Source organism: Ictalurus furcatus, chromosome 9 (assembly GCF_023375685.1).
Source record: "Ictalurus furcatus strain D&B chromosome 9, Billie_1.0, whole genome shotgun sequence".
In the NCBI taxonomy this organism is placed as follows: Eukaryota; Metazoa; Chordata; class Actinopteri; order Siluriformes; family Ictaluridae; genus Ictalurus; species Ictalurus furcatus.
Window position 1 is genome coordinate 16075799 of NC_071263.1, and position 14405 is coordinate 16090203.

The window sequence follows — 14405 nt, forward strand, 5'->3', positions numbered from 1 at the left end:
TGACCTTTTTACCTCAGATGTTGAAGAATGTCAGTTGTCTGAATGTGGAGGAGAAGGGGAGTTGGGAGAGGAAGACAATCCCCTCCCTCGCAGCAGCAGCACCTCGGATATTACCCAACAACTCACAGACTCCTTCCCAGGTATACACATGCACACACACCCACCCACACACCCCTCACTTTGGAGATCTTGCCTTCTTTTGGACTAGGTCTATATTATATTCAAGACGATGTGTATTATAGCCCCTATGTCATTTTATTCTGTTTGTTGAAATTGTAGGTCAAAACAGGGAGGATTCTCCAAATGCAAGCTACTCTGATAGCAGATCCTGGGTCTGTGACAGCAGCTCAGTAAGCAAGAGAGAAACACCCACGGTCAGTACTGTTGTACACACCTCTTTTTAATGATTATTAGACCTCTGTAGATCATTTTGTATGAAATCTTTTGAAAAAATATTGTGTTCCTCTTACATGCACCTTAGATTCTTGTTCGGCAGAGCAGCAGTCCAGGAGATGTTGACCACCCAGGAGAGACAGGGTCTGTGAATGCAAGGACAAAGATCCGGGAAAAGAGTAAGCTGCTTACCACAGCATGCCCTTCAGCATGCACTTTAATTCTTCTCCAACCATGGGTTTCTTAAAATCATAATAAACACCCTTTCTCATCAACTATCTTTATTTTTGATAATGTAATATGTATGAAGTAAGCTTAGAACCTATCGAGATTTGTATAATCTTCAAAAGTATTCTTTGTCCCACCGTAGAGTTTTAAAGCACAAAATAATCCCACAAGGAACTGAATAGGGTTCATCTGCGTAAACTGAACTGCATTCTAGTTTCTGAATGCTGGCTTGTGGAGCTGTGCATTTAATTGTCATGCGTCCTGGAGATGTTTCAATTCCATTAGGAATCTTTGAAAGAAAATGCGGTGAAGGGGGATTCCTTTGGTGTATGTCTATACTAATCTACAGTTTTGTAAGAAGAAAAGTAATCTTTACAGAAAGTGGTGAGTAATTGTGCTGTCTGCACTGATGCTATTATGGACATGTTTTTGTTATCTTTGTAGGTGAGAGTGTGAGCAGCGAGACCTCAAACTCCTACCTCAACGACACTGACGTAAATCTCCTGACGTGGCAGGCCGTGGAGGAGGAGCAAGACTCTTCCTCTGCCAATGATGTCAGTGTGGGCGTTAACATGGGAATGGCCACTGATTGCGAGAGTCAGAGGAGTCTACTGCTGAGTCAGAGTGAGGCACTGGCAGGTACAGCACCCCTCAGCTAAAAAACAGACAGGACTTTAGTGTCCCAGCAGCTTGGTTGGTTATTAAGCAGTATTTCACGAGCAGCAGCGACATTGTAATGAATATCAGCACAGGTGTGATTTACTTACAGTATGGTGCTCAGCCTGCAACCCCGTGCCTATGGCCAAATCACAGCTATGGTGATATTCAGCACAACAGCATGATTGCAAGTGTGATGTTGCATTTATGTATATAACAGTTCTATAAACAAGAAATTAATTTAGAGTAACTGGCATTTCAGACGCAGTATGGCCGAATATGTACAAAAATCGCATTCAAAGAAGTCACGATATTGCTGCTACTACTACTACTAATACTACTAATTGTTGTTGTATTTATTTATTTTTACATATTACTTTTCTCATGTTCACTGTTGTAAGAAAGCTTGGAGAGGAAAGGGTGGAGATATTGTGGAATTAAATTCGAGTCTGAAGACACAGTGATCTGCCTCTCATAGAGGCTTGTCTGATCTTAGCAAACACCAGTAGACCACCACACATGAGAATATTCACTAACGATACAGACGTCTTGCTTACACAAACACACACACTCATTGATTACTTTATGGAATTTTTAAGAACTCCCAATCCTTTTCAGCTTTGTCCTTGACCCCTCATCTGTTAACCTTTATCCAACTTCTCAGCAAGCAAGTATGCTATCTGTGTTTCTCCATGCTCTGCCCCTGTATTCAATATGTGAATCCATTGCTCTGCATGATGAAGGGTGTCACATGGCTTTTTATGGTATCCCATATTCTAGTGGTTTTGTGTATTTATGTGTCCCTTTGTATTTGTGAGCATTAACCCATCCTCCGCTGTGAATCCCTCTCATCATGAACAGGTTTATTTTACAGATGATATCCAAAGCACCAAATGTTAAGTCTTCTAACATTTGCTAGTGCTGCTGATGGTGAATCATCTATAGCCCTGTTGATCAATCAAAGCACCACACGTGTTTCCTGTTTGTGTTCTGTGCATCGATTGTGTGTGTGATTCTCCACCTTGTGCTTTCACCACTGTGTGTGTGTGTGTGTAGGTTCTGAGTGTGTCCACTCGCTCCACTCTGCCCCTCTGTCCCCATGTCCCCCCGTTTCTCCCACCCTGCTCCTGCCCCAGGGTTACAGTGACAGCGCTCAGCTCCTGGAGGACGCCATACACATGCCACATGATCTGGGTACTGAACCAGTTTTCCTCTCCATCTTCGCTGACCTCCAAACCCCTTGTGTTCCTTTTTCACACGCTCTTACGTGAAAATTTCAAATTGGGTTTTAAAATTTTGGTTGAACGCATTGACCAAAGAATTCAAGAACACGTTCTACAAAAATGTGTTTTGTGTTAACATTTATACCACAGCACTCTTGAACTTTAATCTGATTGGTCAGGTGTTGATTAATTTTCTATATCAGCATGACTTTGACAGAAGTGCCAGCTGAAAGGCAAATCACAGGTTTATATTAATGCTCCACATGAACGGATAAAAAAAAAAAAATAGGATAATTGTCGATATGGTGAGGTTTTCTGCAAGGTTTATTTAGCTTTTTTTTTTTTTTTTGGAAAGTGTCCAGTGTAACAGTCAAAGCTGAAGCTTTAAATTTTCAGAGGATGTTGCATTTTGCAGTTTCTTGGTAACAAACTGCATTTTTTTGTCTTCTTAACATCAAGAGAGAGAAAAGGGAGGCTGGCAAGGCTAGCTGCAATAATGTAAGTGTTAAGAGTTAACTTGTTTGGCAGACATTCCACAACTTTAAATGTCAAAAAAATGGAAAGAAGCGTTGTGTGTTTTTTCCTAATAAATAAATAAAAATATAGGGAAAGTTGCTGTGGTATAAGAGGAATAAACCATGTGCTGTTATTGTAGAAAAATTCAACTTTGAGATGATAATGTTACACCTTACATTTTCATTGTGAGTAAGTCTTGAGTCAACAGGTTTTTCATTCTTTTTTGAGTACAGCAAAATGCGAACATTATTATGGTATAAGTGGTACTCGCAGGAAAGTCAGTCATAGTAAACAAAGATTGGGTTGAAAACATATTGGCATATTACTTAAAACCTGCTTTTATTCTTCTTTATGAGCAGGTATCAGCTCTCAAGGTTCTTTCTGCTGTCTTTAATGTTGAGTTGACAGGAAAGTAGCAAATAGGAGGTGAAAAGTATTATGTTTGAAAACTCTCAAAGGATCTTCTTTCATTTTATTCACTTTGTGAATAACAACATATTACTTAGGAGAGTGCTGCTAAAATCTCAGCTATCATTCTGTTCTTTGACTTGTATGGTCTGATCTGTTTTGCTTACAGACAGCAGCGAGTTTCTGGCTGATGACATCAGCATCATCGCCGGTGGCTGTTTGACTGGCTGGCATGCTGACTCTGCCTTTGTACTCTGGAGGAGGATTCTGGGCATTCTGGGGGATGTTAACAACATCCGGTGCCCTCGAATCCATGCAAAGGTCTTCAGCTACCTGTATGAGCTCTGGCACAAGTTGGCCAAGGTATTGACTCTGATAATTCAAGAAAACTGTTCTCAGCAAACACTTGAATCTTAAGCCAAACATCTGCCACGGATGTATTCTAGGATATGGCTAGGATATTAACTCAGTTTATTTGAAAGTGGAGAAAAAAATTTTAAGTGTCTTTTTTTTATGTTCCCAGATAAGAGATAACCTGGGGATCAATGTGGATAACCAGTCAGCTCCGCCCAAAACCCTGTTCATTCCTCCACTTCGAATGTTAGCTTCCTGGCTGTTCAAGGTGAGTTATTTATTTATGAACCGTGCATGGTTTTATTATGATCGAGTTAGGTATAGAACGAATGTTGATTGTGTAATGTACAGAAAGGTCAGCTTTATCCTTTGGTGTATCCTTTAGCTTTATATACACTTGTTTGTTATGAATCATTCCTTTCACATTTTGTATAGATTTTCTGCACTTTTATCTGTGTCCCCAGGCCACCATGCTGCCTGCAGAGTTTAAGAGTGGGAAACTGCAGGCTTATAGGCTGATCTGTGAGATGATGACTAAACATCAAGATGTGCCACCCAACAGCGACTTCCTGGTACATCTTTACCACGTCATGCACAAGGGCTTCACCAGTGATGACCAGGTATCATTTCATATGGGAGATAACTACTTCTTGCTCCACGCGTTCTTTGTGTTTGTAGTCTTAGTTTGTAGTCTTTTTTTTTTTTTTTTTTTTTTTTTTTTTTTTAAATCAGAGTTGGGGCTCATAGATATATAACCTGTGCTAGACAACAACATTACCTTGTTATTAGTACATTATACAACATTAGCATGGGGCATATATTGCAATTTTAATATAAATTATTGACTGGCACAGTACTCAAAGTATGCTTACATTCAGATTATGGCCATTAGATGGCGCCAGAATTTGGCCAATGGTGTTGGTAAGGTTTTGTTTGTTTAGAAAGTAATTTTCTATTTGATCGCACTGTAGTTTGCTATTCTTGATTTAGTCAGAACAGTCCACTGCACCCTAAACTTTATCCACACTTAACCATCTAAATTACGAAGTACCAGTTAGATCTTAGTTTTGGTTTCCATATAACATCAACATATGAAGAGAATGACATTATCAAGACTTAACCGCTAGGTGGTGCTGTAGTCTGTGCAATGATTTTTTATTTTTTACATCAATTATCGCTCTTTAGTAATAACAACTGACAAAAAATTCTAGATGGTGAACTTGTATGTCACATTGTTTTGTAAACGCCTCAGTGTGTTTATTATTATACTATAATATCAGTCATATTATGCAATTATTACTGATACATTTATTAAGGTTATTTTGTACAGTTTTTTTTTTTTTTTTACTTTTTCCGTAACCTGGGCTTAACAATTGTTCAGTGTTAAACAGACAAGTTAACAACTCTCCCCTTTTTATCAATTTATTCATTCGTTTAACATGAGAAGATCCATACAGAAAGTAAACAGGATTAAAATGCGTCACCTCCTTTATAAGTTGAATATGCTATATTTCTTATTTTTTCTGTTAACAATGCCAGCATATAAGCATGTGAGAAGATATTAAGAACTTTAAATTCATTTTGTGTGTGTGTGTGCATGCGTGAACACCAGTATTTGGAGCTGAACCAGCCTTCAGGTTTTTACTTTGGCCGTGGTATTGAAATCCTCATTACATTTCCATGTCATTAAGCCTTATAGGAGCCCCTGTGTTGTGCGAGTGTGATTAATTCAAGTTTGATGGTTGCAGTGTTAGTGATGTGTGCTCACTGAGTACCCCTGTGGCCCTCACCTCTTATTGAGTCCACATGCTATATGTCTGCCAAACCAGGAAAGAGACACACAGGGTTCAGTTTTTTTTCCGCTACACAGGTGTAACATGTAGTCCCACTGATCAGTCCATGACTTATCTCTTTATGGTTGGCGTTTGGAGTCGGAAGGCTCCGAATGCCTCTGTAATTGCCTAAGTATCACGCAGGTGTGAATATAGAATTAACTCTGATATGTACTTAATGCATAGATAAGCTGTTGTCCTGCTGTTTGTTTACTTATTGTATGACTCATTCGAAATATGGCTAAAAACATTATTTGGTTGTAGAGGCAGAAATCTCGCTATACAGTATAAACAGTTAAAGAGATTGGCTTATGAAATGTATTTATTGGTGCACTGTTCAAATAGGGTCTGTGGTTAATGTTTAGCAAACGCCTGTTGCACATTACAGGGGGTAAAGATAAGCCAACACATCAGACAGGTGTTGGACGACTTATCTCATTGATAAACAATACACAGATTTTAACACAGTGTAGTTTAGTCAATTTATCATCATACATTAATTCATAAAGATGCAGGCACTTGGGGAAGATTCCAAATACATAGTGTTATCTCGTAATGCGTACTTCCAGATATAAGTCGGGTTCTCATCTCTCACAGAGGAAGAATTGCAAAGCTGTAGAAAAGCTGTGTGCAGTACTCGGTCGCTTTGCAGACTATTGTCACTAGTCCCAACCACTAGGTCTGCATGCGCCTTTTCAAAACAAACTACGTTCTGATTGAGTTTGCTGTATTTACAGCTGCATAATGGAACCGCTTTGGCAGAATTGCTGCTTCCTCCAAAGCATTCATTTCGAGTAATCATCCTGCAGTTTTATGGCAGTTAATTACAACTACTTGCTCTGCATCGCAAAGGTCAATTATTGCGAAATGAGCATAAAATGTCCATGTGAACTCAACGCTTCCACCAATTTTACATCTTTATCTCAGCAGGCCTCTATTTTCCCCCTCATTCTTTATTGGTTGTGTTATGTCCTCTTTTTTTTTCTTTTCTTTTCTTTATTTTGTATGCATTTTTGCCCACCTTTCTACACAAAGAATACACTTAAGGGAGAGGTATGAAGAGATACGAAGCATGTCATGCATGGTGGATGTGTGTGTTTGTGCTTTGTGTGTGTGTGTGTGTGTGTGTGTGTGTGTGTGTGTATATATATATATATATATATATATATATATATATATATATATATATATATATATACACACACACATATATACACACACACACACACACACACACACATATATAATGTATGTATGTTTCTGTTAGTGTCTGTTAAGTAAAGGTTGTGACTGTTCTGTTGTCTGCTGTTTTAAAAGTGCATTTTAGTAGAAAGCATAAAAGTGCATACGTTTCTCACGCATAAACCCAGATAGATATGCTGAGTGCAGTCTGCTCGGTTTATTTTTACTATCGATAATAAGTGCAGCTGTTCTATCTTTTCTCTCTCCTGTCTTACTGCCAGGATGTGCTGAACACAATGATCAGGTGGTGCTCACCACGTTTCTTCTTCCTTGGCATGCCTGGCTTCACCATGTTAGTCGGGGACTTCATCACTGCTGCTGCTCGTGTCCTCAACTCGGACAATTCTGAGGTATCAGTGCCTGTGTCCTGTGTACACTTGCACGCTTACTTTCTATCTGTGGCATTTAGAAATGCAAGCTGAATGGAGAAATCATTTTGTCTGGAGATTTTCGGTATTTGAGCATTACCAAGCGTAAATATTTAATATAACAAGAGATGAAAGGAGTGTTTTTCACACTTGTGTTGCCAAATCAATGAAAGCAGTATGAACGTAGGAATGGGCAATACAGACTACTTAAAACTATAGCGCGATATTTCGTGGGTTTTTTTTTTTGTGATAACGATATAAATGACGATATGAAAATGGTAACATTTTAACACTGTCTTTTTGGCCACAATTCACATCTGCATACAGTCTTGAGAGCCGTGCAAACACAAACACTGATCCCAAAAAAGTCAAACTTAATCCTGACCATCATCAAATACTAAACTATACCAATGATGCCGGCTAAAAAAATGTATATGAATTTTATTCACAAATTAAAATTCCAGTGAAAGTACAAACACCAAATCTCACAGGATTCGTAATCTAACCCCCCCAAAAAAAACGATATGATATACGGTATGACACAGCCCTATATGACTGAATCACAATTATCAGTTAAGATAATAATATCAGTTAAGATAAAGGATGGTGGAAGTATCTTGCGTTTGTACAAGGCTGTAGCAACACTGAGAACAGCTTAATCAATGCTCTGCTTGGAAGCGCGGCTGTGATATTTTTGATTGCCTGATAGACCTCTGAGTCAACTGATTTGTCTGATTCAGTTGAGTTGGTTGATTCGGCTGAGACACCTTAACCAGACGATTTGACTGAAGTGATGATAAGCAAATGTACTGGACAGGGCAGTAGAGAATGAAATAATGAATGTGCTCATGTTCTTTATTAGATATGAATTCAGTAATAAAATAACCAACTTGATTTGTTTAACAGTCTCCAAGGATTGAAGCTCAAACAGTGCTCGGCTCTCTGGTCTGCTTCCCCAATCTGTACCAGCACATGCCTTCACTGCAGTCTGCACCAAAATCTCAGGATATTATGGTTGGCAAAGATGACTTGAAGGTATTCTGTATGGTCTTTTTGCTTCACTATTCATGGAAGCGTGTTTTGTTTGATGAATTGCCAGACAATAATGCCTTCAGTCATGTGAACGTTGTTGCTTTGCTTAGGACTACCTTGTAAACATCCTGCTGAAGACGGCACGTAACGAGACAAGTGAAGGAGCCAGGTAACCTTTAGCTGTTTGCCTTATTTCTATTCAAAATAGTACTGACTGCAGACAAAATCACTAATCATTTATGCATGTATTTTTAAACTGCTAAGAAAAAGAAAGACCTTCTTATCTCTGAAGATATAACCTACGTTTATTGCTACTGAATTGAACTTGTCGTGGTGATTTAGTTTGGAAATGTACCCTCTCTTTTCGTCTTCTGTTGTGTCCAGTTGCTCCATGCTATCCATTTCTGAAAGATTTATAGCAAGACTAATGTAAAATGCTACATTAAGATTTGATGATCAGTGTCAACAGTGTTGATGGAAATGGAGTCCCTAAAGCCCTTGGCAGGCTCAGATTGTAGATGTGCGTGTGCAGAAGTGTAAATAAAGCTTCAGGGAATAGGACAGTCACTATTCCCCGTCAACATCACCACCAATTTGATTTGGTTGGTAACACTACCTTGTTACTTTGATCTCAAAACTAACTAAACACCATCCATCTATTATAAATATGATATACAGTATAAAAATGAGTTTCTTGTGCATCTGTGAAACTGAGCCAAGCACATTACCTCGTTTTTAGTGTTATTGCACGTTTACTTGCACCCAAAGAGACGGTTTAAGAATGAGTGAGGGTTTTTTAAAGGTTAGAATTTTCCATGTGTCTGTGAACTCTGTGTGTGTGTGTGCGCGCACGCTAAGCCATGTCTGTGTGTGTATTTTTGTAGGTGTGTTGCTATCTGCAGTCTGGGTCTCTGGGTTTGTGAGGAGCTGGGGCAGCAGAAGATCCACCATCAAGTGAATGATGCCATTAATGTTCTCGGTGTCACTTTAAAGGTTAGTGTGTTTCCTGTAGTGCAGAGTCCTCCAATGTGGCGCTTTATAGCAGGGGTTCTCGTAGGGCTGGGTGATAAAACAGTATCTGTACACCTTTATCGGTGACGACAGAAAAAATGTTTGGTATAACGCTCGATAAAATGTAAAGAGACATGAAGTTTGGTTGCATGAACAATCCTCAAGCGTGTGCCGTCCCTGGATCATAAACAGCCTATCATATGCCTTGATAAAGGAGTGTGCTAGGATTGATAAGCAAACAGCCAATAACAAGTTGCGTATCTGTGGGGTTCGGTTGAGCCTTCGACCAAGTGACATCAGAACACACGAACGCATGCGAAAATGAGCTCAGTGACTGCACACGAGATTGTGAATAACCAGTGTGGCAGTTTTTTTGGTTTCTTTTCGTCTGACTGACATCAGAACACCGTTGTGTGTAAACTTTGGCGGGGGGGGGGGGGGGAACTGTCTCAGCCAAGTACGGAGAATCAAGCTGCGAGAGACTTGTAGTGCGCGTGCGCAGCGCTCCGCACATGTACAGTGCGTGTACCTCTGAACAGCGGACAAAGAAGAAATGTGACATTTTGCCGCTTTTTGTGTTTTCTGTTTAAAATGTCGGCTCTGGGTAGGACAGCGAGTGTCCTCAGTGCAGGAGCTCGGCTCGTCAGACACCGACCTCAGCACCTCAGTAAGTGTTAAAGTGGAAGTTTTATACGAGGCTAGGCTAACAGGCTGAGCACAAACCAGAGCACCAGGAGTCCCATTCTGCGCTATAATGCGATGTTGATCTACCTCAAGGTTTGCCTTGATTGTGCTACATTTACACTTTTACACTACACACATTTTGTAACATTTTATTTATCAAGTTCTTTAACACTTATATCTCATACCAAGATGAAATAAATAATTCTATTATGTTTTTGACTGTTAAAAGAAAAATTATTTGTTGTTTGCCTTAATAAAGTAGGTAAATGAAAAATACAGGGGTTAAATTCAAACCTTTTTTTCTACTGGTCTTTGTTTAAATTGATCAATAATTATCGATACTGTATGATATGAAACATTATATCGTGATAAATTTTTTTAACTCTCTCACCCAGCCCTAGGTTCTCAAATGTTTTGCAGCCAGCGACCCCTTATAAAAAATTGCAGGTTAATTTCAAATAATACAACTATTCAAATATTAGGCATGTTATTTTATTTATAGAACTGCTTGTTTCAATTCACATGACCAGTTAAACAGTCTAAACTATAAGAACCCAGTAATTAATATAATAAATTTGATAATGGTGGGTTGTGATTTCTGCCATTTTAACTGATGATGCTCCAGACCACAATTTGAGAACCATGACTTTATAGTATAGTAGTAATATGCTTAGTTGTATGGTTGTGTGTGTGTGTGTGTGTGTGTGTGTGTGTGTGTGTATACATGTCTGCATGTGTGTTTACGCTTCATTAGTGGAATACCTGGAGAGGACAATAGACCACTCTACTGTTCCTCTTTTACTGTTTTTGAGAGCAACAAAAAGTGCAGGGACATGGTACAATCATTTCTCAGCCACTTCCAGTCAGATGATGTTTCCCATTTTAAGCTTTTTTAATTTCATGCCCTCTCCCACGCAAATATCGACCCGTTTGGAGGTGCACAACTTGAAATGTTGTTTTTTTTTTAAATGAGGCAAAAGGTGGTGGGTAAAGGGAGCCATCCTCCAAGAGCACTAAAAGCTGCTGGAGGAGTATTTGCGCATCTTTTTTTTTGTCTTTCACTATTTAGTCTATCTATCAGGTCATGGTTAGAAAACCATTCATGCAATACCAGAGAATTTAATCAAATTCCAAATGACCAAAGCCCAGCTCTAGAGATAATTGTGTGTATGTAGCAATAGTCAAAATCCATTACACTGAAGCACTGTAGCTATGCAGGGCTTTTTCTTTCTAAGTAATGATTTAGCTTCATAAATCTTAAAAGCATGCAGTGTAATATTATTATTTATCCATGTACATCTTTTTTATTTTATTTATCAGGAATATGAGCTCCTGAGATGAAACGGTTACAGCACACGATCTTTGTGTTCTCATTTTTTGCTTCTGAGCATTATTTTATTCTCCCCTCTCTTTTCAGTTTGGCAACAAGGTTGTGGCCCATGTAGCCTGCGACATCTTCCAGCTGCTGGTCTGTCACTGGCAGCACCTGCAGAAACTGGAGCAGTCCCTTCCTAAAAGAATAATTGAAGTATGTGCATGTGGGTCTCCTTTTGACTAGACAAAATGTGGACATAATTTACCGCATTCACTGTGCTGCATTGGCTGAAGAAGAACAGTGATTGATTTTTGTTTCCTTCCCTTTGTAGATTTTTGTAGCAACGATAGCGTTCCTTCTGCCCAGTGCTGAGCACTCTACAGTCGAGGCAGATAAAAAGGTAAATACAGAAGCTCTAAAGGACCTGTTTTTATTTATCCCATCCCATTTTGTTTCCAACAGTTTTGTCTTCTGCTAATTTAGTGGCAATTGTTGAGTGTTGTTACGACCCCTCCCCCCCGCCCCAATTATTATTATTTTTTTTAATGAAAGGGTACTGTGTGAATTAGCTGAATGGAGTGTTGTTTCCTCCTTTTTTATGATGTAGTTAATGGTATCCTTGCTGCTCTGCCTGCTTGACTGGTGCATGACTGTCCCTCTGTCCATCTTACTGGAGCCCATCACCATGCCCATGCTGGATGACCCTTCCTCTCACAAAACACCTTTGTTGGACTACATATACAGGGTGAGTAACCTTCATTTTTCTCATGAAAAGCCTCAATGTAGTGCTTTGGGTATCAAATGCAATCACAGCATGCGTTGATGGTGTGATGTGTCCTTTCTCGATTCCAGGCAAAGGTTCAGTAATCAACTAGTTAAGCCTCAAACACTGATGAGGGGACCAGGGCACAAAGCGAATGAGATATTAGTCCCTCGCTGTTGAGCAGATGCGGTCGGCCGCAGACCTTTGTGCAGATGTCATGCTCAGAGGGAAAAAAATGGCCAAATTATTTAAATACCCTATTGTTCAATTGATAAGCCTGCCAATGAATGCTGAACTTGAGAATTCAACTCATCATCATATGAGAGAAACTGCACCTGGTGCAAAGACAAAAAGGATGAAATAAATGTCATTAGTTTCCCCCTTCACTCATATGACTGTTAATCATTTGTAGCTAGTCATTATATGCACAGTGGGTTTACTTTATTTTCCAATTTATCAGTGTTAAGCACAGTACACTGCAAGTACACTTAACTCATGCCTTTTGTGGTCATGATGATGCAGAACAGTACATTTATTTGGAGCACACTTCAGTTCAATGCAACTACAGTCGATTAGGAGGAAACACATTCTCGTGTGAACCATGATGCTTTTTAATGATGTCTGCTGAGACTTCCTGCAGTACCAGAACTGCTGAGTGTTCATCATCGTATAATACACACGGAATAAAACAAGACAGGTTCTGCTGATGTAGGAAAATAATCAGTGACTTGAAATCACTGGCCCAATGCGAAGCGGAATTACCTGGTGCGACCTCGCAGTTGATTATTTTCCAGTAACAGCATGTACTGAGTAATTTTGTTATTTATTAAAGAACATTTTATCCATTTATAACACTGTTTAACATTGTGTAACAAGCACAACAAGTTAGATCCTGTTATCACTTACGTTATAACAGCTGTAAGCAGACAAAAATGCAGCGTGTTACCTAGAAACCACCAGGTCCTCCATCTTGAAGACTTCATCATGTGGGAGGGAAAACTTTAAGTTACAGCTTTACCTCTGATTGACACTGGAGACTCCTTCCAAAAAAGCAAAATAAGTGTTTCCTCACAAAAAGCTTTAGTGTATCATGTATCGATTACACGTTTTTATTTAAATTAGTTTATTTATTTATCAACTATTCAAGTACCTGTAAGTTGATACTTTAGAAACAATAACGTATTAGAACGGGAATGATGAGATAAACCTGGCAGCTGTCACTTCTGCCTAATGAATGTGGTGCTGTTATAGAAAATGAATCAGCATCCTGTGACCAATTAGAAACAAACATTCACCAGCTCTGTGGTATAACGTACGACAAAAGATTATTCAACCACAATTTAGAAGTGTTTTAGGATTTTTACACTGTATTTAGTCTTGCGTTAAATCTGTTTTTACACTTTTTATGATATATACGATTTACACTGTTGGTTTACAGCTTTATAATTTATCTGTGTGAAATTAAGCGTGTATAAACCTCCAAATGTTTCTATCTGAATAGCTTCCTATACTCTTGTCCAGTGGACTGTTGCTATGCAGGACAACCACTTAGTCACCAAGCAAACAACCTCTTAGGAGAGTATCTGCCTCATTTCTCATGCTAAAAATTCAGCTCATTGTGTTCCAGATAGAATAAGCGGTGCAGCATATTACTGTTGAGCGTAATTTTTTCTGTTGAGATCACTGAGATCTAATTGTAGGTGATTTAGTAGGTTTGTGGGGCTGTGCATTATGGGATTTCTTGTGTAGTCCATACAGGATTATACGTTTCTAGAAGTCCAGGCACAATTATTACGGCATGAAGAGAAACAGTTGTTGTTTCCAGGTAATACTGAAATAATGAAGCAGTAACATCTTGTGACTTACATCAGATAGCAAATCAGTAAAGCTTTTTAATATAGATTCTCGGCACTATCTGATCATGTTTGTTTACCTTCTGGGCTTGTTGCTTGTGTGTGCTGTGTTTGAGAATGAGCCAAAGGGATAAAGTCTTAATTAAATCAAACAAAGCAGCCCTGTTCAGGCACTGTGATAAACTGTGCTGGACCGTGTCTTATCTTGTCCAGCCAACAGAGGCATGGCCATCTGTTTAAGCACATTCATACACTGCCATACTGCATGAGAAATTGATTATTAGTCCATAAAACCCACTCTGATTAGGGTTTCTGGCTTAGCACGGTAAATAATATCTTGCTTCCATATGGTGGCCTACTGTAGGGCTCAGCTAGAATAAGCCACATGTGGCAACATTTGCACATAATGTTTCAGATTAAAATGTTTTTTTTTATTTAGGCGTTTGCTCTGTTTTTGCCAAGAAAAATACTATCAGGAGCTGAAAATGATATTTTCCATTAAGTAAGTTTTTATTGCGATCAGGTA

The 14405-nt window shown here is 39.0% G+C and overlaps 1 protein-coding gene across 2 annotated transcripts in view; it reads left to right on the plus strand.

Moving 5' to 3' along the window:
- Window positions 1–14405, plus strand: part of ralgapa2 (Ral GTPase activating protein catalytic subunit alpha 2) — a 129212-nt gene that overhangs the window by 71294 nt on the left and 43513 nt on the right. Inside the window, exons 18-32 of one of the 2 annotated variants that reach the window (XM_053633338.1) lie at window positions 13–140; window positions 280–374; window positions 482–572; window positions 1066–1260; window positions 2335–2472; window positions 3595–3788; window positions 3949–4047; window positions 4244–4399; window positions 7075–7203; window positions 8128–8256; window positions 8364–8422; window positions 9138–9246; window positions 11366–11476; window positions 11595–11663; window positions 11871–12008. In XM_053633338.1, the coding sequence (XP_053489313.1) occupies window positions 13–140; window positions 280–374; window positions 482–572; window positions 1066–1260; window positions 2335–2472; window positions 3595–3788; window positions 3949–4047; window positions 4244–4399; window positions 7075–7203; window positions 8128–8256; window positions 8364–8422; window positions 9138–9246; window positions 11366–11476; window positions 11595–11663; window positions 11871–12008 (1840 nt within the window). The remainder of the gene's footprint in view (window positions 1–12; window positions 141–279; window positions 375–481; window positions 573–1065; window positions 1261–2334; window positions 2473–3594; window positions 3789–3948; window positions 4048–4243; window positions 4400–7074; window positions 7204–8127; window positions 8257–8363; window positions 8423–9137; window positions 9247–11365; window positions 11477–11594; window positions 11664–11870; window positions 12009–14405) is intronic. The other variant, XM_053633339.1, reaches the window with a different exon arrangement.